This window comes from Vulpes lagopus, chromosome 7 (genome assembly GCF_018345385.1).
Source record: "Vulpes lagopus strain Blue_001 chromosome 7, ASM1834538v1, whole genome shotgun sequence".
Classification (NCBI taxonomy): domain Eukaryota; kingdom Metazoa; phylum Chordata; class Mammalia; order Carnivora; family Canidae; genus Vulpes; species Vulpes lagopus.
The window spans coordinates 111,780,313-111,807,853 of record NC_054830.1 but is presented as its reverse complement, the minus strand read 5'-3'; the positions used below and the strand labels follow the sequence as shown (position 1 = coordinate 111,807,853).

The window sequence follows — 27,541 nt, the reverse complement described above, 5'->3', positions numbered from 1 at the left end:
GTGGCTTCTTCCTCATTTCCCTTGCAGTGTCTGTTTCAGGCCCATCCATCCAGCGTCCAGAGTAGTTAGGGACATACTCTGAGAGTGTGCTCAGTCCTGGGGTGGACAGGCAGACAGCCTGATGATGTTCCACAGGCATGTGGACGGTGAGGCCTTTCTGCCTCTGTGATTGTGGAATGGAGCATTCAGCGCCAGTGTAGCCAGACAGTGTCCCCACCTTCCCTCCACCTGAGTCACCAGACCTCAGCTGGCTCCTTCCTCCCAGGTCTGTTTGCTGGGCTCAGGGAGTGAAGAAGTGGCCTGGGGGCCAACTGGGTGACTTGAGGAGCTGAGTGGCTCTATCCGGCCTGGCCTGCAGTCCCTGGGGTGACTGGGGTGATGGGTAGGGGTGGATCTGCTCCAACCACAGCAGCCACTGAGGGGTTATTTAGGGACTTTGAAGCCTGAGAACTAACATGCCCCCTGGAGGTGCCTTCATACAATGAGCATTTATTAGGCACCCCTGTGTGCCTCAGAAGACTATGTGAAAACAGCCACACATGTGAGTTGGTCTAGAGCTGCCTCCAGCCCAGGGGGCAGGGCTGCCAGTAGCCACTAGGGAGCTCCACTGTTCTCAGAAGGATCTGAGGCTGACCAAGGGGTCAGGCTGGCTGTGTTGCTGTTTATCTGAGCAGCTTCCATGACAACCAGGAGATAAATACCTGAGGTCAAGAGAAGCCTGGAGCGAGGTTAGGTGTCTGAATAGATGGGACCTGTACTGTGATTTGGAGACCCTTATGTGACCAATCTTCCAGGTGGCCTATTCAACATGCCTAATTAGTTTTTTAGTTAATTAACTAATTAATACCCCACCCAATTCCAGAGAGGATTCAAAGTGGCTCCATTCAGCAGATGCCCTAAGTTTGCTCTTGGTGAAATGTTGGGGTTTAGGCCCCACATGGTCATTTACCAGCTGCCAGCTCAGCTCTGAACTCCCAGGTTGGGCTCCCTGAGAAGCACAGCCTTTGCAGCTTCTGTAATCACCTCCTGGTCCCTTTGCAACAAGTGGCTCTGACACCTTCCTGCCTTGAGGCAAATCATGTGACTTAAGAGAAGCAAATCTGACCTCAATTACCAGGTGCAAATATCACTCACTGGGAGTAACCGGGAGGCCAGCGCCCCTGGTTGTCTCAGCCTCTGGCGTTAAATATTAAGAGTGCACTGTTGAGGGTGTGATAAAGGCTGTCTCTAACAGTTTATGGTTTCCAGTAAACCAGAGGGCTTCAAGGAAGGGCCAGGGGCAGGTGAGAGACTCTAGGCCTGGCCCTCCCCTGAGCTGGCAGAGGGATGTCTGCAGGAATGGGAGGGGCAGGAGCAAGGAAAGCTTCTCAAGGCTAGCCCTGTTCCACAGCAGAGCCAAAGAGCCACACTGCTCTGCCAGCATGAAGTAGGGCCAGTTTCTGCACCCAGCCAGGCAGTTATGTGCATTCTTGGGGCGGTTCTAGCAGGGAAGGAAGACGTCTGTCAGCAGCCACTGTGCCTGCTTCCTGCTGGGTGCCAGGCCAGCTAGGAACCTTGGACACATTCCTCTGTCCGTCTGGGAAGTGGGCAGCTGGAGCTGCTCTCACAGAAAGCTGGAGGAGCATTTCTAGGACGAGGGGCCTGCAGGCTCTGGGCCGAGATTCCTCAGCATCTGGCCAGAAGGAAGCTATAGGCAGGCAGTATACCCCACCTTGGCCTGTGAAGGGACCTGAGGTCCCCCTGCCACCTTCCAGTGCCATGAGGTAGGCCTGTCTGAGTTTCTCTGGAGCATCTAACCCAACAGCATAGATGGAGGATGTACATCAAATTAAATCAGAATACAGTAACAGTAGCTTGCATTCTTTTTTTTTTTTTAAGATTTTATTTATTTATTCATGAGAGACACAGAAAGAGAGAGGCAGAGGCAGAGGCAGAGGGAGAAGCAGACTTGATGCGGCACTTGATCCGAGGACCCCAGGATCACTCCCTGAGCCAAAAGCAGATGCTCAACGACTGAGCCACCCAGGCATCCCAATAGTAGCTTGCATTCATTTAACAAATATTTAATGAACACTTTGCTGTGTGGCTCACACTGTGCTAGATGCTGGGCATAAAGCCATGAACAACCATCCCTGCTCAAATGGAGCTTACAGTCTAGTGGTGAAGATAGGAAATAATACATAAATAAAATTTTCACAGAGAAAATAAGTAGTGTGTAGCAAATTAAAATACACTAATGTATAATCAAGTGACCAAGAGACTCCTTTGGATAGGGTGGCCAAGGATGGCCTCTAAGGAAGTGGCATGTAAGAGAATACTGAAAAAAGAAGAGAAGGACAGAGGAGGTGAGCAGTCCACAAGACTACCTGTTCTGATTGCTGTTGGGACAGGAAAGCCAGAGTGACAGCAGGAGAGGAAGGCTGTTCTAGAACATATAGCTGACCTAACTCAATGCTTTGTGATTTGTAAATTTCTTATCTTCTGAATAGTGCCCTAAACATTCATTCAGGAAACTGTTAATGCATGCCAGGCATTCTGCTGGACATGGTGAAAGCAAGGTGGTCCCTTCTCAAGGCTGTTGAGTCTGTTGTGAGAGGTAGGGCAGGGAACCAAGATAGTGTGGGAAGTGCTGTGGGTTAGAAAACCAAGGAGGGTCTTCTCAATCCCTGTGGGCCTTAAGGGAAGGAGACACTGTATATGAGGCTCCCTGGAGGAGGTGACACCTGAGGGGTCTGGGGGTGACATTGAGCTCATCTGTTCCAGGCAGAGAGAGGCCCATGTGAAGGCTAGGAGGGGAAGGTAAGCAGATGTGAGAAGAACGGCCCGGAGCCCTTACCACACATCTGAGAGTAGCTTGTGAAGTTCTGAGGGGGCCAAGTGAGTGGTGGTGGGCAAAGGCTTAAAGAAAGGACGGCTGAGGTTCAGGAGCTCAGACCACTCTCTGGGCCTCGCTTCCTACCAGGAGCCATCCCATGGGAGGACCAGCTCCCTCTGCAGCCATTTTCCAATTCAGAATTGAAGAATCACCTGAACCAGGCACCCAGATGGGAGCGGGCAAGTATTTGCACATCCATATGAACACATTTGACTGCTTGGTTTTTTGGAGGGAAGGGAGCACCAAGATAAAATCTGTTGATCTAGAAGTAGGAACAGAGTTTTGCGTTTAGGGCAGGAGGATCTTTGCAAGTCTCACTAGGCTTTCTGGCGAGTCTCAGTAGGCTGTAAAATTGCGAAGACTGTTATCACATCTCAATAAATGCATAATATGATCATAAAGTAGATAATGCTGTGTTTATTCCAGCCTGATAGGGAACATACAGCTTTCTTTCCTCCTTTCCTCCTGTCTTCCCTTTTGTTTTCCTCTCTTGTTTCTAACCCCCAGAGCCCCTGGTAATCTTCTTTACACACTTATTACTCCCTCAAAACTCTCCGATATAGATAATCACACTTGATTCCTGGGAGTACATTCAACCTATTGAAAACCAGGAAGTAAGCAGTAAGTTAAAAAGGTAGGCACAAGGAGAGAGGGAGAGAGGCCAAAGTCCAAAATTAATCAGTATTTATTGAGGATTTGTGGACTTACTATATGTTTAAGCACTGTGCTAAGCTCATCACATTCTCTGTTTTGTTTAATGTTCCCCAAACCTCTTCCATTTGCCCCATCAGATCTGCTCTGCACTCACTCCCCCTGCTCTGTGCACTGGAAGGCTGACCTGTATGCGATGCATCACCATATACCTTGTCTCTGGCTTTAGGCTTTGGCTGATGGGGAGCAGTGGCAGGAGATGAGTGGATATAGGAAAAATAGGTCAAGAATTTATTCCCCTGGATCCACATCAGGTCATTACTATACAACTGCATCATCCATGGGCGCCCACAGCTCCTACCAGACACCCATTCTGATGGCCTCTGGGCTCCCTTACCTCTTCCCTTCCTTCCCCCCTTCCTCCACACTTTCAGGCTGGAGGTGGTAACAGCTCCACACTGTTGCTAACCTGAAAGTGCTCCCCTATCTCTTGTTGGTTTCCTTAAACCTTTCTAGGCTGAGTAGGCCATCTGTTTCCTTTAGGACCTTGACAGTATAATAAACTTTGTATTCACCCCATTGCAAGACAAGGAAGGTGAGGCTCAGAGAAGTTTAATAATTTGTCCAAGGGCATATAGGATAAAGGGTAGAACTAAGACTCAAATGCAGGTGTTCCTGATACATGCAACTAAGGATGTGTACATTTAATCATTACGTCCCCATTGCTTCCCATGCACCGGAGACCATCTCCCCAGACGCCACTAAATATCTGCTTATTATTTTATCTTGTTTCCCAGTCCACAGCCATTTAAAACAAGCAAAAATTAGAAGTGGGTGCTAAAGGCAGGTTTTCTGGTAAATAGTGAGAAGGACAGTCTGCAATGGAGAAAGGCATAGTAATGATTAAAAATAGGCCTAAAAACTTCAGAAGCCTTCAGGCTCCACACTGGCCACATCTTCTGTGTGTTCTGAGGGATGGCAGCATTGACATTACAATCCTCTGGGGCTGGAAGTATAGTTCTGAATTTACCAAAAGAGTTTACTCGGGGTTGCTTAATTCTCCCCAATACTGGTTTTTATTTTAGTGGTCAGTTTTCATGCTTAGTTTGTAACACCCCAAGCACAGGGCAGAGGTTTTTTTTAGTTCTGAAACTGCTGATTCAGTTTGCATGAGGATATTACTTTTTAAGGAACTTTCAAAAACACCTAAAATTTAATTGTAGCCATAGCTTAGTTAGAGAATCCCTGGGTGAAGAATTTTCTCCACTCCCTAGCATTTACAGAATCTGACATCACTTGGGCTGGAGGGAGACTGGGGAGAAGGGCCAGGCACCATTCAGTAGGTGGGAGGGCCTTTACCCTGAAACTCTCTCCATGGGCAGCTGTATGGAGGTTGTTATGAGGACATCACTTCCTGGCTGTCCCCTCAGTGGCTCATCTGGCCAGTCCTTCAAGATCATAGCTGGACAAAACCATAAGATGGCTACTTTACATTTATTTGATTATTGTAAGTTTGGCTCTTTAAAAGTCCTTTACATTTGTATTTATTTTGTTAATTCTCTTCACATGTATGCTAGAACGTGCCAATTGCTTTCCAATATCCATTCTCCCCTTCTTTCTTCATAACAAACCCAGTTTTTTAGCTGAGCCCTTTGCTAGCCAACTAAAAAATAGTGTTCTGGGCTTCCTTGTGGCTAGGTATAGCTATGTTACTGAGTTCTGGCTAGTGAGATATAAGTGAAAATATCATATGAGACTTCTAGGAAGTCACCCAAAAAGGAGAGGGGTGTGTCTTCTACTCCTCCCTTTCTCCAGCCTGCTTTCTTAAATAAGAGCACAATGGGGATACCTGGGTGGCCCAGTGGTTGAACTGCCTTCGGCTCAGGGCATGATCCCAGGGTCCTGGAATCGAGTCCCACATCGGGCTACCTGCATGGAGCCTGCTTCTCCCTCTGCCTATGTTTCTGCCTCTCTCTGTGTGTATGTCACTAATAAATAAATAAAATCTTTAAAAAAAATAAATGAGAGCACAATGACTAGGGCTCAAGCAACTAACATGGACTGTGAGAAGTGTGCCGTAAGGATGGGGCAGAATGAGTTAGAAGAAGAATAGGTTCCTAATGACTCCTGCAGCCACCATACCAGCCCTGGACTGATACCTCTGGGTGTGTGTGTGTGTGTGTGTGTGTGTGTGTGAGAGAGAGAGAGAGAGAGAGAGAGACAGAGAGAGAGAGAGAGAGAGAGAGAAATACACTCCCATCTTTGTTTAAGCCAGTGTTCTTTTCTGTTATACGTAACTGAACTAAATTCTAACTAATACAAAATGTTCTGTTTTCCTTCTGGAGCATCTTTTTTTTCATTACTGATCAGTGTTCTTTACATAGAAAGGATATTTTCTCTGCAAATGTAATTATTATTCTCCCCATTTTTGCTTGCTTTTTGATGTTGTATATGAGTTTTATTTTTAAAGCATAGGTTTTTTTAATGTTAAAATTTCTAGAGTTTTAAAATGTGATTTGCTCACATATTTAAAGCCCTTCTCCATTCAGATCAGGTAAATATCCACAAATATTTTCCTTTTTTTTTATTCACTGTTTATAATTAACATTTTATCCATTGGTGAGTGCCTTTGGTGAGCTTTGAATCTCTTGTAGGTCATGAGTTTCTAAACCCAAATAGTCTCCTGAGCTGTAGGACAGACAGGAGCCAGTGTCACCTCTCGGATACAGGATTCTCGGTATCCTGAAAAGCCTCCTGAAAAGTCAGTGCACTCAGCACATATGCTCACTCCTGTGCTTTTCCCCACTCACTCCTGTAGGTTTCCTGCCTGCGACCAAAAGATAGACTTTGAGCTTCTTTGGGGACTTCTGTCTTCACCATCATGTGTTCAGTTTTATTCCAGCTCATTTTAAATTCCTATTTACCCATTGACAGATTTCCTGAATACCTCATTTTTAAAAATTATTTGTTCTCTTGAAAGGCAATATGAAGAATTTTTAAAATCTTTTTCTAAGTAGATGTGGAGCTTTTTTAACTAAAATTTTGTTTTCTGATAAGAGAAATGAAACATGGGCATCATCTAAAAAATCAGGAAATACAGAAAAGCCCCAAACACAATAAAAAATAAAAGCCAGAAACTCTCTCTTACTGCTACTTTATAAAAACACAAAATATAGCCTTGTATGATGACAGATGGTAACTGCACTTACTGTGAATGTAGCATAACATGGAGAGTTACTGAGTTATTGTGTTGTGTACCTGAAACTAATGTAATGTTGTTTGTCAACTCTACTTCAATTTTTAAAAATGCATAGAGTAAAAAGTAAAATCCCTATTACCTCAAGGAGTAACCTCTAATAACAGTGGAAGTATCTATTTCTTGATTTACTTATACAAACAAACAAAAGACACACATGTGCACAATGTTGTTCATGGAAAATTCCATCATGCTATATATTTGTTCAGCAGCTGGCCTTTTAAAAATAGCAATATAAAAATAAAAATAAAAATAGCAATATACTGTGTACCTCTTTCTAAGATAGTACAGAGGGACCTACTGCCTAGTTTCAAAGGCTGTATGGGATTGTTCACTGCATGGATACACTATTATTTACTCTTCCCTCCTGTGATGAACATGGAGTTTCCAATGTCCTGTAACTGTATGTGAGGCCGCTATAAACATCCTCATCCTTACACTTTTATGCATTTGTGCCAAGGTTCCTATCAGATTTCTAAGATTAAGACTGTTGGGTGAAAGGGTACATAGTAAATTACACAGGCTGCCGAAACCTGGTACCAATAAATGCAGCATCCGTTTAAATGGTCCTTACACCATACCACTCCACCTCTGCCCCACTGGTTGGCTCCTCACTCTGTTGCTGGATTACTTTTGTGACACTCAGATCTGACCGCACCTTCCCCTGTTGAAGAAATCCCGATGGCTCCTCCTTGCCAATAAGACAGAGCCTCGACACTGGGCATTCATCCAGGGACCAACCAGTTCGGTCCTCTCAGAGGCACACACCCAGATGGAATCTGGAGTGCAGGGGACTTATGGGGGTACCACTTGTGAAGAGAAGGGGGCAGAAGTAGGCAGACAAACTGCAGTAGAGGTCTAAGATCCTCCGACTGTGATGCAATGTGGAGATTGTCTCCGCCAGCCCAGTTGGGGGCTCCACCGCAAAGATTTCCCATGAAAGCAGTCACTCTGGGTAGAAACAGACAGGCTCTAACACCCTGCCATCATCTGCCATTAGCTAGAGGTTTCCCAGGAGAGAAAGTGACCTTGACCTGAACGGTTCGGCAGATCCTGAAGTTGCAAGCTGTCACTCTGTGCAGCAGCTTTTCTCAATGGCTCTTGTCCATGCCTGTCATGAACCACAGCCTGCCTTTTACCTCTTGCTCCAAGACCCCATGCTCTGGCACCACTGGCCTGACTACCTGCCATACCCCCCACAACCAACTGTCTGTAACCCTGACCTTTGCTCACCCAGTTCTTTCTGCCTGGTGTGCCACTCCTCCCCAGTTATTCCCATCAAAATCCTCATGTGTTTTCAAAGCCCAACTTAAATGTCACCTCTCTGGGTCACCTTCCCTGATCCCACCATGCAAAATTAATAGTTCCTTGCATCTATGGTGCTATTTGTAGGTTCATAGACTTGGAATGTTCTTAGCTAATCTTTTCTCAGAATCTTGTCCCCTCGAACCTCAAAACACAGCACAGCAAATGTTGGCTGAGTTGTTCACCTGCCCCTCTCATGGCACCTTGAGGCTGTGGAGCTCCACCTCCTGGAAGGGTTGGAAGCACACAGTCAGTGGTCAATAAATGTTGAATTGCCTGGGCCTCACATGGACAGGGAAGGTGGGCAGAAGGTCTTGGGGAGAGGGTGTGTACTGTCATTGGGCATCACCTATCTTGGTACCAGGTCAGAGTTTAAAAACTAGAGCACATCTTCCTCTGTTTATACATTCTGCCATGATTTGGAAAGACCCCAAATTTTTTTAAGTCATCATTTTATTGCCTCTGGTCAGCAGATGGGAACTTTTGGGGGGCTTCCCTTTTTCAACCACATCTTTAGGAGTTGGGATTTTGCATTTCTTCATCACTCATTCTCCTTATGGGCATAAGAAGAACAATTATTATTAAGACCTGGGATGATATCTCCCAGTCAGATGAATAATTATTTTTTGATTGGGTATTTGTGGAGTGATGGGATTGGGAGGGATGGAAATATTTTTCCTCTTTCTCTTTCCCACATCCACCAATTAAAGAACTCCAACGGGAGTTCTGTGGGAACTGTGTGAGAAATGGCTGAGGATCTCTGGAGCGGCCACAGTTGGGCCGACATCAGAGCTTGGTAGGGATGAGGGTGGGCAGAGAGAAGAGAAAGAACTCCTGGCCCAGACTCACTACCCTCCTTTAGATGTCCCTTAGCCACTATCCCTTCACTAAAGGAGGCTGGGGCTGGGGTGGCCACACCCTCTACTCTCTCCTCAGCTTCTCCAAACTGTGGGGTCCTCAGGGGACACCCTAGGGTTTTCTTATCAGAGTGAGAGCCATGTGCCTCTGCCTTCTCTAGTAGTGTGTTCAGTGCAAGTATCAGCAAAGAGGTTCTAGGCTGAGGTATTGGCTGTTGGTGCTGATTTGCAGTGGTTATGAATTCTTAGAGCTTTGTGGTGTTAGGAAGCCCGTTGTAAGCCCAAGGTTCTTATTTCTGTGTTCACTTGCTTATCTTCAGAGCTTGTTGAATCCACCCTCTCCCCTCAAGTGGTATCAAATAGTACATTTGGTGAAGGCATAGTTCTCATCAAATTATTTTTTTTTTTACCAGTAAAGTCCATGATCCAAACCACTTCTTTAATCCTAAGAAGAATAGTCTTTCTAATTAAAAAAAAGAAAAAGAAAAAAGGATGTTTTCCTATGAAAGCCAGATTCTAGTTGGATGATGGGCACTGAGTAGTGGAGACACCAGGGTGATTCTAGAAAGAAGCCCAGATCATCATCCCTCCCATGAGCTTTGTGTAATCAGAATCTGCGGTTTAGGGACCCTATGGATTAGGTCAGCACGGATCCAGAGAGCTGAACCCCTGAGAGTTGAACCAAGAAATCTGATGCCTACCTCCAGGGAGGACAACCCAGACACAGAGTAGACTCTGCAAGTCTGGAGAGGGGAGAAGAGAGCTGTATTGAGCCTGGTAAGCATGGAATATCAATGAGAATAGAATATTCCTAGGCTTTTAAATGCATTCCAGCATAGTCTTTCTAAACACCCCTACAAACCTGAGTTCTGGGCTGATTCTGGTCTCCCGGGTGACAGTTCTGATGTTCCCAGAAACTGTTAGGAGTGTTTGGTGCACAGCAGCAGACAATGAAAGAAAAGAAAACCAGAAAAGGGGGAAAGTGCATGAAAAGAAACTTCTCAAAGTAGAATAAAATATTGAACTGGCTTACGAAAGCACAGAACTTTAACGTGACAGCCTCTCCAATTGTGACTGTCCCTCTACCTGATTTTTTAAGTCCTGGCCATGATTACAAATTGGAAGCCATATCTGTGGAGACTTCCCAAGGGTTACGTAAATAGTTTGGATGGTTATATATGTTTTTTTAAACAACAGTTTCTGAAAACACTGGAAAAAATCCCACTTATTTAACAGTCTGCTGTCTGAGCCAGCCCTGGGAGTCCCTGGGATACCTTACAGAATCACTTCCTCCTGACTGCAGTGGGGGCAGGCCCTGGCTAAGTCTGAAAGCTCAGTGAAAGACCAGAGGAGCAAGAGCTGGCTCTTCAGATTGTTCCTTGTAAGAGCAGCTGTGTCTTGTCACCAGTGGAGCATGGGGGCCCAGGATGTGGCAGACATAGGGCTTCTGGGGGCGTGGTCCTTGCAGGGGGAGACACATGCTCCAGACACTTTCTGCCCATTTGAGATCTGGTATGATGACAGAAGCAGGGTTCCTGGGCCCCCAAGTCAGGGTGGGAATCTTCTCTTCTTTGTTAAGGTTTTGGCAGCCTCTGAGACCTGAGGGGCTGGGATCCATCTGAGAAATACTTGTGTCTTTGGGCACATCCTAGTCACCAACTCCTTTTCTCTTACTCTCCACTCCCCCTTCCCCATAGCCTCTGAAAAGTTTCTAGAGAGAAAAACTGGTTTTATGCACTAGTGGTAGTGGCTTAAAGGAAACAAGAAGGTCCTCCTGCTTCATTGTCATCCTCCCCCCACCCCCGTTCAAATTTCAACTGGACCTCATATTTGCCATTAGAAATCTATTTTCAGTTAAGAATTCTCCTTCCCCAGGTGTTATTTTGGAAGTGCACTTAGCTGAAGATGCATAACTCATTAATGCAAATTAACTTTATCCAACTGATGCATTCTATTTAAAGAGGTCCTGGTTCAGTGGTTCTAAGCCTTTTTGAGGTCACACACCCCTTCTAGAATCAAAGGAAATAGATGGACGAACATACAGAATTTTACGTACCGTTTGTTAGTTTCAAGGATCCTTCTACTGACTCTGCCCTGGAGCTCTTAAATTTTGTGAGAGGATGGTAAATGGGTGGTGGGGAGGGGCCGGGGAACAGGCACAAGTGAGGGACCTGAGATCACTTGTGGTTTTCCCCAAAGCTACTAATGTGAACATGTTAGAAATGGATGTCTGTCACCTAGCTGTGGTCACTGCCCTGCCCTAGAGAGAAGGTATGCTTCCGTCAGCTAATGATGTTGGGGACTTGTGCACCATATCTCTGAGCTCTCAAGGCCGTGTGCAGTACATCTCCATTAAACTGGATGGGGAGAAAGACGTCCCAGGGACTCTAGAGCTGGCTTTCTGCTGGAGGAGACAGAAGGAGGCTTATGTCCATCTGTTGGGTTGGGGTCCTCTTGGCAAGGTGACAGGAGCCACTAGCCTTCTACTCCCACCCCTTACCCCTCCCCCTGGCAAAAGAAGTGGGGGCTTGACCACTCTGGACTACATATCTGTTTTCTTTTCTTTGGGGAAGTCAATTTCACAAGTCAGCTTGTGATTCCCTGGGTATTGTTCTATTCAAACTGGGGGAAACATGGGGAAAGTTTTTGGACCCAGACTTCATTCGAAAGCATCATCGGGGATTTTGGAAGTGATGCAGCATAGTGAAACAAGCATAGTGATCATTTGTAGTCCCGTGCTTGTTATGTGAAGCGCCTTCTGCCTGTGGTGACTCAGGGAGGGAGAATTTCCCCTTCTTGAGCCAGCTGGACAAGAGTCAACACTTTTGTCCTTGCAGGCTCTGGCACAGAAGAGGAGGAGCAGGGCCTGGATTAGGGGGAGCCTGCAGAGTTTGGGGGGCCGAACCCAGTTTAACACAAATGAAAAGAGGCAGTCCTTCTCCTGAGTCAGCCATTCAGGGTCTCCCTGTCCCCACAGAGCCATCCTCAGCACCCGGCACAGCACCCCATCCAACCTGGATACCAGCACACGTTCACTGAACTGATCAGAGACTCCCCTTTCACCTCTACCCCACTCCAGAACAAAGCCCAGGCTTTGCACATCACACTCAAGCAGGCACACCCTCGTGAGCAGAGCCAGTGCTTTTCCCACACTCACTGTCAGACTTTATCCATTACTTCTTTCTGTTTACTAGTATTGGTGATTTTTGTCATTATTTCTGTGTCCACTGGATTTCTTAATATTAAAATAAAGATCTCTTAAATAGGCTACCAAAAAAATACTAGTCACAGATGAAAATATAGATAAATTGACCTATCATGAACATCTCTTCATCGCAAGTTACCACTGAAAGGAGTGAAAAGGTAAGTCACAGACTGATATTTTCAGTAATGTACTTGACAGAGGATTTATATTTAGAATGTACAAAGAACTCCTGCAGGTCAATAAGAAAAAAGACAAAATAGGCAAAAGTCCTTTTTTTAAAGATTTATTTATTTATTTATTTATTTGAGAGACAGAGAAGGAGAGCGAGCACATGCATGCACATAGGAGTTGGGGAGGGTCAGAAGGAGAGAATCTAGTGCAGACTCCCTGCTGAGCAGCTGGACGTGGGGCTCCATCTCACTACCCCTGAGATCATGACCTGAGCTGAAACCAAGAGTCAGCCGCTCAACCAACTGAGCCACCCAGGCACCCCAAAACAGGTAAAAGTCTTGATTGGCAACATCTTAAAAGTGAATATCTAAGGTCATCTGGGTGGTTTCGTGGTTGAGCGTCTTCCTTCGGCTCAGGTTATGATCCCAGAGTCCGGGGATCGAGTCCCAGATCAAGCTCCCTGCAGGGAGCATGCTTCTCCCTCTGCCTATGTCTCTGCCTCTCTCTCTGTGTCTCTCATGAATAAATAAATAAAATCTTTTTAAAAAGTGGGTTCCTGTTAGCCAATAAACGAATTGAAACTTACTGTACACACACCCAAAGGACTAAGACTTAAGAAATCGATAATGCGGGATCCCTGGGTGGCGCAGCGGTTTAGCGCGTGTCTTTGGCCCAGGGCGCGATCCTGGAGACCCGGGATCGAATCCCACGTCGGGCTCCCCGTGCATGGAGCCTGCTTCTCCCTCTGCCAGTGTCTCTGCCTCTCTCTCTCTGTGTGACTATCATAAATAAATAAAATTAATAAAAAAAAATCGATAATGCCAAAGCTGCCAAACCCTCACACACTGCAGGCAGAAGTGCCAATTGGTATAATAACCTTGGAAAAATGTTCAGCAGAACCTACTAAATGTAAGATTATGCCCATTTCATAGCCATCAATTCCACTTCTGGTGTATACTCAAGAAGAGTGAGTGCACATGTCCACCAATGTTGGTAGTGTTTTTATTCATAGAAGTCCCAAACTGGAAACAGACCAAATGTCCTTTAGTAATAGAATGAATAGGCGAATGGATAGGTGAATTGTGTCATATCTGTGCAGCGGAATACACCACAGCAATGATATGTTTTTTATTTATTCATGAGAGACACAGAGAGAGAGAGAGAGAGAGAGAGAGAGAGGCAGAGATACAGATAGAGGAGAAGCAGGCTCCATGCAGGGAGCCCGATGTGGGACTTGATCTTGGGACTCTAGGATCATGCCCCGGGCCAAAGGCAAGCGCCAAACTGCTGAGCCACCCAAGGATCCCCCACAGCAATTTTTTAAAAAGCATACTGTGGTGACACAGAACAACATAGGTGAATCTCACAGACATGTTGAGCAAAAGAAGCTAGATACAAACAAAGTGCATATTGTGTGATTCTGTGCTCCTGAAGGATGGGACCACACCTTTCATCACTGAACCAGCCCCAGTGCCTGGCACAGTTGCTCAATTCCTGCCACAGCTGGCAGGCCCTCAGTTGATTTTTGTTGACAGGGAGCAAAGTGAGGCCCTCACTCCTGAAGGTGCTTTCAGAGTCACATTTATTTGTGCATTAGAGTGGAATCCATCTGGGAGGCAGTTAACAAATGCTCACAGTTCACCCATAAAATGAAGGAGAACCTATGTGCTGTGAAGAGGAGCAGAAAGGAAGCCTTTGTACCAGAATGGGGAGTGGAATGGAGGAGGAGCTGTGTGTTCTGGGAAGAGATGCTCACAGGTGCTCAGGGGACGAGGAGGGCTTCCTGAGAGGGATAGTGAGGCAGAAGAGGCCTGAGACGGGCAGCCCAGGCTCAGCAAGGAAGCCTCATAACCACGTGGTTTCTGAGTACTAGTTAGTGCACGTCAGAATTGCCTGGAGGCCTTGTGAAAACACAGCTAGTCCAGCCAATTGCATCTCTCCTGAGCCACAGTGTGAGGTAAGCCAACGACAAGATGGGAGGGGGGTATGGACAGGTGTCCTGGCCCGTGACCTGAAGGCTGTCTGAGGAATTTAGACATAATTCTATAGATTTAACTTAAGGCCACATGGAAGGACATGAGTAATGGCTGGTCTCTGGGATATCCCCACTCAGCCTGAAGCTTAAAGCTGTCCAGGTATGCAGGTGAGAAATGCATACTGCATTTGGCCTTGTAGAGACAAGCTCTGCACACAGCACATCTGCAGAGGGGGACTCCACTCATGCTGATGGGCACACAAGCATTTTAAAAAGGCATCAGTTTATTTTCAATTTTATTTTTTTAATTTAATTACAGTATAGTTAACATACAGTGTTGTATCAGTTTCAGGTATACAACATAGTGATTCAGCAATTCTGTATATTGCTCAGTGCTCATCATGATAAGTGTACTCTTCATCCCCTTTACCTATTTCACCTGTCCATACCCCCGCCCCCCACGACTTCCCCTCTGGTGACCCTCAGTTTGTTCTCTAGAGCTAAGAGTCTGTTTCTTGGTTTGTTTCTCTCTTTTTGTTTTTTCCTTTGCTCATTTGTTTTGTTTTTTAAAATTCCACCTATGAGTGAAATTGTGGTATTTGTCTTTCTCTAACTTATTTCACTTAGTGTTATACTCTCTAGCTCTATCCATGATGTTACAAATGGCAGATTTCATTTTTTATGGCTGAATGATATTCATATCACATCTCCTTTTTCCATCCATCTATCCATGGACACTTGGGCTACTTCTGTCATTCAATTATTATCAATAATGCTGCTATAAATGTAGGGTGCATATATTCCTTCAAATTAGTGTTTTTGTATTTTGGGGGTAAATACTCACTCGTGTGATTACTGGATTGTGCTATAGTTCTATTTTCAACTTTTTTTTTTAAATTTTATTTATTTATGATAGTCACACAGAGAGAGAGAGGCAGAGACACAGGCAGAGGGAGAAGCAGGCTCCATGCACCGGGAGCCCGATGTGGGATTTGATCCCGGGTCTCCAGGATCGCGCCCTGGGCCAAAGACAGGCGCTAAACCGCTGCGCCACCCAGGGATCCCTATTTTCAACTTTTTGAAGAACCATAGTGGCTGTACCAGTTTGCATTCTCACCAACAGTGCACAAGGGTTCCTTTTCCCCCACATCCTCGCCAACACTTGTTTCTCGTGTTTTTTATTTTAGCCATTCTGACAGGTATCAGGTGACATCTCATTGTAGCTTTGATTTGCATTTCCCTGATGATGAATGACGTTAAGCATCTTTTCATGTGCCTCTTGGCCATCTGGATGTAAAAAGGCGTCATTTTAAATATGCAACATCAAGATTATTTGTAGCTGTGCGGTACATGCATGTTGTGGGGATGGCAGGTGCAAAAAGAATCTACTGATCTGACCGTTCAGGCAAAAGCAGCAGTTTCACTCTCTCAGTAAAGAGATAATTGCTCTAGACTTTTCTTTCTCGTGGCCCAGAGCCCTCTTAGGTTCCCAAGGACCAAGGTGTTACACCACATACCCAGTCCATTTCTATCACCTGGATCCTGGAGATTTCCCCCAAAAGGGCTCTCTTTGGCTAAGGAAGGGAGAGATAGTCACTTGGGTCGGGCTTGGGGACAGAGGTCAACTCTGAATACCTCAGGTTAACAGTCTCTGCCCCTCCCTGGGATTGTCTTGGTCAAGACACCAGACCATCAGGACAGGCCCTTTCCTGGATGACCCAGGTATGAAAAGCAGATGGCATCCTGGATACTGGCTTCCAGTTATACCTCCAATAAGCTACAATGAGTACCAACTCTATGCAAAGAAATCTACTGGGTGTGGTAGAGACACAGATGAATCAGCCACCAACCTGCCCTCCAGAAACACATAATTTAAAAGGGAGGAGGGACACAGAGGGCATTCTTGGTCATTAAAAACCCTTCTTCTTAGGGGTGCCTGGGTGGCCCACTGGGTGAAGCGACAGGTCATGATCTCAGGCTCCTGAGATTGAGCCCTACATTGGGCTCCTGGCTCATCGGGGAGCCTGCTTCTCTCTCTCTCTCTGCCCCACCCCCACCTCATGCATCCATTATCATTCTCTGTTTCTCTCTCTCTTTCAAATAAATAAATAAATAAATAAATAAATAAATAAATAAAATCCTTAAAAAACCTTCTTTCTGGTCTCTTTTCCCTTCACATCCCTGGCCTAGGTCTAGCTTCCTCCTCTTCCTCACTCCCCAGTGCTGGCGGTTGGAGGCTGTCATCATTCAGCAGGATCCTGGGGTCACAGAGATAAGTAAATCAAGATGCTTTTGATCTGGTGGGAAGCTCTACCTGTCCCATACCTGGGGATAGGGCAGTTCTGAGCAGGTGCCCAACAACCACTCCCGCTATTGCTGGGGCCATCACCAACTCTGACCTGAGGAAACCCAAGTCCCCTTGCTGGCTGGGCTCCACACTGATAAAGGGAGCCTAGGGACTTCTTTATTTGCATAAGCCTGCCCCAGACCAGTCAAATCATGGGTCTCTGGGGATTACAGCTACTGTATACATGATTATCCACAGGAAGATGAGACAGGGCTCAGGTGACAGTCAGTGCCCTGCTGACTTCCTAAGGACCTCCTTTTACTTGGAGTCCTGCCTGTCTTTTCCCTCAGAGATGTTGAAACTGATTTGCTTCCTCTTCACCCACTGCCACCTCCCCAATCCCATTTGCCAAAGATTCATCTAAAAGAGAGTGGGGACCCAGAAATCAGAAGCAGATTTAGATCTTGCTCTGCCACTCCCTTGCTATGTGACCAGGGCAAAGCACCTAACCTTTCTGAACCTCAGTTTTCTTTTCTGTAGAATGGTGACAATGACCTTGGTTACTTCATAGTATTGTTCAGCGGCACAGAGGATACAGAAAGAAAATTCTTGTCCTTAAACTGCCTTGAAGCCTAACAAGGGAATTAGACAACCATACACACTGTGTGATATGTGCCAGACCAGAGGCTTGTTTGGGTTGCAAATAATGAGCAGAGTGGAGGCAAACTAATTCTATCTAATAAGAGGAAATTGCAGAGCATCCTGTCCATGCCATGGGGTGTGGGGCATGAAAGCAACTTTCTAGGGCTTTGAAGTGGTGTTTGTTGAACACCAGACATTATGTTAAGTATTTTACCCATGTTTTATTTAGTCCTCACAATGAACCTATGATATTGGTTTTATCATCCCCATTTTGCAGATAAGCAAATTGAGGGTTAGAAAAGATAATGGAGCACAGTATTTATTGAGCATCTAAATGCTCATGCTAAATTTTGCAGATATAAGTATGCAAAACAGATCCAAGTGTCCTGCTTCTAGAGCTTGTGTTCCATAGGTGAAGTCACTTGCTCAAAATGAGACTGGAATGTGCCAGAATGTGCTGTGATTCTGGACTCCTGGGCTTGTGCTTTTCCCACCTCACCCCAGAACTCACTACTCCCCAGGACACTCCTGTTATTTGGGGCACAGACTGCCCCTGCCAGCCTTCTGGGGAATTCAGGGATGCAGGAGCATGGCTGGGTCAGAGATAGGAGAGGAGCTGCCATTTCTGTAGAACCCTCTGTGCCCAAGCCCTCCCTGGTGGCCCTGCCCTGAAAAAAGGCTGAATGCCTCACCACTTGGATATTTTCCCCAAGGAGGGATGGAAGGGGCAGCTTCCTCAAGGGGATTTCAAAGGAAGAAGGGAGTGCTCTTTTTGCTCCTGTCAGAGGGAGACACCCTCTTCCTGGCTCAGGTGGGGAATCCCTTTGGATTTCACTGGGTTTAAGAAAAGGGCCTATTGTTTTCCTATTTAGGCCTCAAGGGAGGAAAACTCAGGACCAGGGTGTATCTGAGGATAAAATCAACCTCTGGCATCTGAGTGAACTCTGGCTCCTTGGTACAAGGCACAGCTCTGCTCTTCCACTGCCCTGAGCCTCAGGCTGTTTCTTGATGCCATGAGACCCACGACACTCCTGCTGGGCAGGGATGCTTTTTCTTGAACCCAAGAAAACAATCAGGGATTTGCAAACCTACTCCACTAAGAAAGAAAAAATGCAGGTTTGTTTATTATAGCATTTACTCCTAGTGTCACTCACTTGGAAACAATCTAAATGGCCAATGTTCTTGGGATTAAATAAAGTATGGTAAAAGTATGCATTCACAGTAGAATACTGTGCAGCCATTAAAATTGGTATGTGGAAGAAAATTAAATGGCATCAGAAGTGTGCTTATAATAGATTTAGTTAAAATTCAAGACTAAAACAGTGTACACAGAACAGAATGGACAACATGATCTCTTCTTTTTAAGATTTATTTATTTATTTATGAGAGAGAGAAAGCTCTCTAGTGCATGTGACTTCCGGAAGGGGTGGAAGGAGAAAAGCAGGCTCCCCACTGGGTGTAGACCCTGACCCCCCCCCCCCCCAAGGATCCACTGTGATCCTGAGATCATAACCTGGACCGAAATCAAGTTGGATGCTCAACTGACCGAGCCACTGAGGCACCCCAAGCCAATCTCTGTCTTTAAAAACTATGTGTTTATATGCATAGCAAAAATGTCTACAAGGATGCATACAAGTGTGAGCAGTAGGCATCTCTGAGTAGTAGAATTGTAAGTGACTTTTTTTCCTCCTCTTTTCAATATATTTTCCAATTCCTTCAGTGAAAATGCATGTCTTTTGTAATCATGGAGTATTCCACAGTATACATTAAAGAGAGAAGAGGAAGAGAATGTCTCCTTTTGGCCCTATACTTAGTTGACCACAGACCCCAGGCAGCTCTGGGACATTTGAAAGCCCAAGAGTAGTGGGGCAGGGGCCAGTGTGAGAAGAATTACCTAGGCACCATCTCCCAGAGAGGCCATCTGACCACACAGTCTGGCTGAAGGAGGCCCCACCCCACCAACACTTTTCTCCCCTTCTCACCCCATTTTATTATCTTCACTTCATTTGTCGGCACCTGAAATGACCTCTCTGCATGTCTGTCTGTTGGGCGATTGTCTCCTTCACAAAGCAAGCTCCATGAGAGCGAAACATTGCCTATCCTGTTCCCTCTGGCTACAAGGGACTGTGAGAAAATGGGAATTACTTCCTGGGAGTCTAGAAACAAGCAGGTAGTTGGCTCATGGGCCAGAAGCTGGATGAAGCTCAGCAACCTCGGGAATGCAGTTCAGCTTGGTAACCATGGCTGCCACTGACACGTGTTGTGGAGGTGCCAGCTTTGTGTGCTACATTTTATAAAGGAGTGAAGTGCAGAAAGAAGAAATTTATCTGATCATTCCTTCCCCCCTCCCTCCCAAGGCTCCTGCTGCTGCCATCTCTCTGTCCCCCAGGCTGATGACTTCCACTTTTCTCTTTTGAACCTGTTGCTGTCAGGTTGTCATCCCAACCATTCCACTGAATCTGCCCTTGACCTGGACACTCCAAGATGCCAAATCCAGTGATGAATTTTTTGTCCTGTCATGACCTATCACAGTGGATTGCCCCATCCTCCTTGAAACCCTTTCTCCTGATTTCCGTCTTGTTCTACTTGCTACTCCTTCTTAGTCTCCTTTACTGTGTCTCAGCCCTTAGACAGTTGCCCCTTGGTGATCTCATCCTGTGTCATTGCTTTAAAGAGCTACATGCTGAACTTCATTTCTAACCTTGACATCTTCCTGAACTCATATATCCAGCTGCCTACAGGCCTCTTCAGTTGGGCATCTAAAAGGCATCTCCTACTTAACATGTCCAAAACTAAGTTCCTTGTCTTCCCCCCAAACATGCTCTATCAGCGTGGAGATAGTGCAAGCCAGATAATGGCAATGTGAGTCTCCTATTTGCTCAAGCCAAAAATCTGAGAGTCCTAGTTGAATTCTTTATTTCAAATCCACTTCTAATCCATCGACGAATCCTACTGGCTCTACTTTCTAGGATCTGACCTTATGTCAATACCTCCATGGTGTCTCTCTAGTCCAAGCCACCATCGTCTCTTGCCAGGATTTCTGCAGTAGCCTCCTGACTGCTTCTACCTGTGCTTCCCAATTTATTCCCAACACAGCATCCTGAGTGATATTGTTTTTGGGGTTTGTTTTTTTAAGAGACTCAGGAGAGGGGCACAGAGAGAGGAAAGGAGAGAATCCTAAGCAGGCTCTGTGCCCAGCCCAGAGCCAAATGCGGGGCTCAGTCTCACTACTCTGAGACCATGACCTGAGCTGAAGTCCAGAATTGGATGCTTAACCAACGGAGCCACCCAGGCACCCCCAGAATGATACTGTTAAAATATGAGTCACATCATGTCTTCTGTGTAAAACTCTCCAGTGGCTCCTATCTGAGTCAAAGCTCAAGTTCATACAAGGGCCTTCTTTTAGTGCCCTGCATGCCCCACCGCCTCTCTAATCCCCTCCCTTATGCCCTCTTCACTCACTCTGCTCTGGCCACGCCACCCTCCCCAGTGATCTTTGTCAGGCAGCCTCTCACCTCTGGGCCATTGCACATGCTGTTCTCACCACTAGAAAGCTTTTCCCCCATTAAATGTCAAGGTTCAGGCCCTCATTTATTTCAGGTCTTTGTTCATAATTCACTTTCCCTGGCCATACTATTTAGAATTTCAATACTCCTCCATGCCTGCTCCAATACTCCCTTCCCCTTCTCCTGTTTGCTTTTTCCTCCAGAGAACTTTCCTCTTCTCACTACTATAGATTGTATCCTTTTCTTTCTCTGGCTGTTGGTCTCCCCTAGTAGAATGCAAGTTCCTTGAGGGTAGGATTTTTGTCTCTTCTGTCTACTGCTGTATCTCTAGAGCCTGAGGACAGTGCCTAGCATATAGTCAGGACTCAACAAATACTTGATGAATGGCTGTATGACTCAAAATACACAAAAGAATGGCTTACTGTTTATAAAAGGCTTTGAGACATAGTGGCAAAAGCACTGGGGTTCCTGCCAGAATAGGAGCATTAATAGACTGAGTGAGAAAATTAAACGCCCCAAGCGGAGAATGTCTGTGTGTGGAAGTCATGGTGCCTGCGTCTGACCTGGGCCAGCATGCAGCCAGCTCACACCTCAGTGGCTTCTGAAGAATCCACCACCAATGAGGGGCCCCACTTAACTTCCATCCAGGCTTTGTGTGTGTGTGTGTGTGTGTATGCGTGTGTGTGTGTGTTTGTATGTGTGTGTGTGTGCCTCAGGACCTACCCTCAGTGCTCTGTCTCAATCAGTTACTTTCCTTTTCTTCTCCAGGTGCCAGAATTTGCAACCTGTTGGAAGAAAACAACATCAAGGTAAGAGAACAATAAGACTGTGTCTAGTTTGGGACTTCCCAACCTAAAAGGCCTTGGAATGTATTCAAGGAAGACCAGAGTGTTGAAAGTGTTGGCAGCTGGATGAAGTGAAGGTCCAGTGGACTCGTCTTGACTTCCTGGATAGAGTTGTTGGTGCTATGGACAGTGAGGACAGCTCAGTATTGAGCAGTGGATCATCCACGGTGGCCTCAAGGTCTTTAGACCCAAGAAGACTGTGCTTTCCTTGGGAAAACAGAACAACCTCCTCCAAGCCGGTCGGTTGTGTCCACAGCTGGCCTCCTGCTGTGCTTTCCTGACCTCTCCTTGGTCCCTTGTTTCCTTGTTTTCTATCAGGCCTGCTGAAGTCAGGGTCCTGGACATTGTTTTTTTTTTAAGCAAAGATGTTTGGGTCTAGATATAGAGATATATAGAATGCTTCCTGCATCAGGGTTCTCTGATTCTGTGTTAAATCACAGCCCAAATTTTAGAGAGCAAAACACTCAGTAAATAATGGATGTGGGCAATTGTGTACCGATGTGTACTGCTGACGTAATTAGAGAAGAAGTGTTAAAAATGTATGTAGCCTTGGACCCAGCAATTCCTCTTTCTGGAATTTATCCTAGGAAAATCGTGCAAAGATATATGTGTAAAGATAGTTGTCACTGCATTGTTTTATAATATGAAAAAAAAAGAAAGGAAAGAAACGTTGAAAAGCCCAAGAAAAAGGAATTGGTCCTTTAAAATTTGGCACATCCTAGGTGTATATTTATTGGCAAGAAAGATGTTTACATGTATTGCTAAGTGAAAAAAAAAAAAAAAGAAAAAGAAATGTAGAAAGCTCAGCAAACATGCAAGGCAAGTGGCTTGGGACTCAGGCTTGAGGGTTGAAATCCAGGTCAGTCTCTTAACCCATGTGAGAGCTCAGACAAGTGATGTGATCTCCTTAAGCTTCTACTTCTTGCCAGTAAAATGGGCATAATAACACAGGTCTCGCAAAGTTTCAAGAATTGGGTGGGATTAACACATCTAAAGGCCTCAGCACAGGGTCTAGCCTGTGTTGAGTGCTCAACAGATGGGTACCCAGATGAGGCGTGAGCCAGTAGTATTTCTACTTGTGCATAAGCCTGGAAACATCCTGGAAATTCATAGACAAGTACTGAGTTTTATTTGGCTGGTAGAATTGTGAGTGATTTTCAAAATTTTCTTGTTTTTGTATGAGGAATACATGTTACTTATGTAATAATGATGTAATTTCAAAAAGGAAGTAACAATTGAAAAGGTTAAAAGAAAAAACCTGCGGTGCATTTGGCAAGCAAGCCAGCTGAGCAGCCCCTAGGGTGGGGCTGGGGGGGGCACGGAGGAGGGTGGTGGGTAGAGGCAGGAAGGAGGAGGAAGAGGAAGGGCAGTGGGTGAGGGAAAGAACAGGAAGGATTGTTCACCCTGGGTGCCTTGGCCTGGCACCCAAGGAGATGCACCTTAGAAGTAAGGCACAAGCCCTTACAGGCATGTTCCCTGCTTGACCCCTCCTGGGGAGCTCCTGGTAGGAGATATGGTGACTCAAGGCCCATCTGTCGCATGAGACAATGAATGTGTGCAGCCACCTCTAGCAGCTGAGCACATCAGCACAGAGGCTCTGGACCTTCAGAAATCTAGCACTTTGTCTGAGTCCAGAGTAGGAGAGGCAAGAAATCCTAGTGAATTCCTAAATTTCTCAAAGGGTAACTAGCTCTTCTCTCCTTTGGCACCCTGGCAGGATCCATACTCAAATGCAGCAATGCTGGGAAAGGGATCCAGTAACTGGTGACCCCCCCACCAAGGGGTTGGTGTGTAGGTCCCCATCCCACCCCCACCCACAAACTGCTTTCACTGACCAGTGAGGTCAGGAGAAACTCCTCCACATTCATGAAGTAAATGGGGCATGGCATGGCATGGCTCAGCCACATCAGTAATTTTCCAAATAATCAAACTTAATCCCATCGCATTGCAATTTTTAACTGTACTCATTTTTAATTAATTTCTGTTTTATCAAATTTGTCAAAATAATGCATGCAAATGGTTTCTATATCAACAGTACAGAGAGGCTCATAATAAAAATCCCCTCCCTTAGCTTTCTCAGTCCAGCTCTCTCTAGAGGTAGCATCTTTCAACTCTTTCATTAGTTTCTAGTTCTGTTTATATTGTTATTTCTTGATTTACCCATTTTAGACGTCTGTTGACTTCTTGTGGGAGTCGAGAATTGAGCTTTCCTATAAAGCCACTTCCAGTTCTCTTCCCTTGGTCTCCTGGTAAGAATATAACATGATTTTTGGTTAACTCAGTAGTGAATGTAGACATAGTCTTCATTGCAGAGCTAAGTAGTGTGTTGTGTGTCCTTGAGTTCTGGGGGAAAAACTTCTATCTTTGGTAATTTTCTCCCCTTTATTTTACCTGTTGGACCTACTGGATTACTCTTCGGATCTTGTATTTTCTGTATTGCCCTGACCTTTGCCTCTGCGTCTAGTTTCTTGGGAAACTTTACTTGACTTTATCCCCCAAGCCTTCTGCTGATTTTATTTTAATTTCGGCTTTCATATTTTTAATATATAATTATTCATTCTTGTTTTCCATGCTGTCTTTCATAACATCATGTTCTTGTTTTATGGATATACTGTTGCCCTCTTACCTCTCTGAAGGCATCGTTTATTTTTCTTTTGTCTATTTGTTTTGTTTTAATCTCTTCTTTTTATTATCTTTGTTTCCACCTAGTTGCCTTTTGTTTGTTTTCTTTCATTTTGGAGGCTCTCCTCAAATGTCAAATGTCCTGGCTATCTGTCGATACTTATGAATGAAGCAATGAAAACCCGAATTAAACTGTTTGAGGGGCACCTGGGTGGCTCAGTGGTTGAGCGTCTGCCTTTGGCTCAGGTCATGATCCCAGAGTCCTGGGATTGAGCCCTGCATCAGGCTCCCCACAGGGAGCCTGTTTCTTCTTCTGCCTATGCCCTCTGCTTTCTCTTTCTGTGTCTCTCATGAATGAATGAATGAGTGAGTGAATGAATAAATAAATAAATAAATAAATAAATAAATAAATAAATAATAGTCTGTTTGGGAACAACTTATTAGCTAGGGCTTCTCTGTAGAGAGCAAGCCAGTCTTTTCAGTTAACAAGCCTCTAAATGTCAGAGCCTCTCCGCAGAACTAGGTTTCTCAACCTTGGTGCTATGGATATCTTAGTACAAATAATTCTTTGTTGTCAGGGGCTTTTATGCACTGTAGAATGCTTACCAGTATCCCTGAAGCTCCAGATGCCTTTCCTAGAGTTGTGATAACCAAAAATGTCTATAAACATTGCTAAATGTCCCCGGGGGGGGCGGGGCAAGATTACCCCACTGAGAACCACCACTTGAGCCGTTCCACTTCTCAAGAGAAGCATTTCTGATTCCTTGTTTCCATTACTTATTGCTGCATAACAAACCTCCCCAGAACTTAGCAGCATAAACAAGAGCCATTTTATTATTCTACAAGTCAGGAATTCAGAAAGGCTCAGCTCCCCAGTGTCTGGAGCCTAGGTTGGGATGACTGAAATGAACAGAGGCTTGAGTGGCTGGGATTTGGAACAGCTGGAGCTGAAGGGTCCACTTTAAAGATGGTTCTTCCCTTGGCAGGGATAAGCAGGGAGCCTGGGCTTGGCTGGGACTGGTGACCAGAGAGATTACACATGGCCTCTCTAGCATCCTGCCCAGGAGTTGGACCTCATATGTGGTAGCTCAGAGCTCCATTGTGAATGTTCCAGCTAGCAATATGGATGCTGCATGACCTTTTATGGCCTGGCGTTGGAAGTCACATGGCATCATTTGCCACTGTAGTCACAAGGCCCACCTGGGTCTTTTTTTTTTTTTTTTGAGGAATAAAGGGAATTTTCATTCTTTATTATGTTTACATTTATATTGTTTGGAATGTTTTACAATGTTAAAGAGTTGCTCTTATATGTGACAAAAATATTATTTCAAGATTATAATTTAAAAGATATTTGGTCATAGAAAAATTTACATGATGCTAGATGCATTTTGTATAAACTGAAATCTTTAATTTGGAAAATTTAATTTGGACCATACTTTCTTCCTCTTGCTGAGAACATCAAATATGTCCATAAGCTTTGGGTTCCACAGACCACAAAGGGGCAGTGGGTTGCCAGCAGTTACATACTATACTCAACTTTCTATAGAAAAATCAGACATTTTCCAGCCTTGCTTTAGAATGTTTCCTTAAAAATGATTTAAAGTTTTCTTACAATAAATGGCAAGTAAAACAAAGTAAGGCTTTATTTTCTCCTTTTTTTCTTTTTTTTTTCTCTTTGATGTTGCATGTTGGAGGACGAAGGAAGAAAGACTTGTCATATCAGTGTTGGTTCTATGGGGAGGGCTCCTGGGTCCTCCCAGGGGCACCCATAGCACTGAGGAGCCCAAGATGGGCTTTTTTTTTTTTTTTGTAATGCAAAGCCAATTTATTTCCATGTATGACAACAAAGATTGGGATACTATTATAAGGAAAACAGTCTTCTGTCAAATAGAGATCCAGATTTTTAAGTAGCTGCTTTTGGGAACTACTACAATGGAAGACTTGCTGTGTTGCCTTCAGATGTTAAGCCTGTCTGCCTGATGCTTTACCAAACTGTTCCAAGATACCTTCCTTTGAAGTCAGCCTTTCTAATTCCTTCTGATAGCTATGCTAGTATTCCAGATATTTTATGTTCCTCTTCTGTTTACCCATGAACCTTTTCAGGAATTCTAAGAGATCAGTTTCATTCTTCTGAGAAGCCAAGTTCTGCAGGTCTTGCAGGAGCTTGTGTAACCCGTTTTCCAACTCCAGAGCCATCACTATAGTTTGCACGTTCGTTCCTCAGTACTCTTTGTCAAGCCTCTTAACCACTGGAAGGCAGGCTTTACTCTTATGCTCCTTCAGGTATCTTATGAACTGCCTTGTGTTTTCTTTCTTCCCCTCAGCTTGGTTTTGGAAAAAGGGGACATAAACAGGTGTATCCGGGTCTTCATCGAAGTAACAGACCATAGATAAATAACCATTACTGACGTTCAGCTCGTAAGATGCCATGTAATTAATAACAACCCCACAGGCCTCTGAGAGGGATCCTTGAACCTGAGCCTGACCCTGAGCCCGAGCTGGAGCCAAGAGGTGAAGCTGAAGCCGGAGCCGGAGCCGGATCCAGAGCCAGAATCGGAGCTGTAGATGCCATCTCAGCTCCAGGAAAAACCAGGCATAAAATGTTTTTTTTTTGTTTTTGTTTTTGTTTTTGAGGGCATAATTTTAAACTTTATTCACCTAACAAGATAGCCTCAAAATGTATAAAGCAAAACTGATAAAACAAGGGGAATTTGAAAATCCATCATTACAGTGAGAGATTTCAGAGCACTTCTTCCAATTACTGACAGGTCAGGCAAAAGACCGTTAGTAAAGATACGGGAGGTTCGGACAATCAACAAGCTCAGTGTACATATACAGAAAACAAGACTCGGAAAATAAACATTCTTCTTGAGCACATAGGGTACATTTAAAAAAACAGAGAGGGAGGCAAGTCATAAGAGACTCTTAACTCTTAAGAACCAAACTGAGGGTCCCTGGAGTGGGGGTGAGGGGGGACGGGGTAACTGGGGACGGGCATTGAGGAGGGCACGGGGTGCGATGAGCGCGGGTGTTGTGTGCAGCTGACGCATCACTAAATTCTACCTCTGACACTAGTAATACAATATATGTCAATTAAATAGAACTTAGGTAAAAAAAAAAAATTAGCCACACCTAGACATAAAGTACATCTCAAAAACTTTCTAAGAATAGGTAATAATAACAAGTTTATACTTGTTCAGGGATTCAGGGAAGGAGACCGACACCCACTTCTCAATGGAAAATATGTTCAAAAAAATGTGCAGCCATGTTTTAAATACAACACACTCCAGAATAGGGTGATATATGCCTGGGGCAGGATTGGGGTGAAAGGACTGTAGACCTTG

At 45.0% G+C, this 27,541-nt stretch overlaps 1 protein-coding gene across 1 annotated transcript in view; it reads left to right on the top strand.

Moving 5' to 3' along the window:
- LOC121495239 (translation initiation factor IF-2-like) overlaps positions 1-26,606 on the top strand; it is a 46,510-nt gene extending 19,904 nt beyond the window's left edge. Inside the window, exons 4-6 of the mRNA XM_041762485.1 lie at positions 21,499-21,539; positions 23,745-23,824; positions 26,522-26,606. Coding sequence (XP_041618419.1) covers positions 21,499-21,539; positions 23,745-23,824; positions 26,522-26,591 — 191 coding nt within the window. The 3' untranslated portion in view covers positions 26,592-26,606. The remainder of the gene's footprint in view (positions 1-21,498; positions 21,540-23,744; positions 23,825-26,521) is intronic.
- Positions 26,607-27,541: the final 935 nt, after the last annotated feature.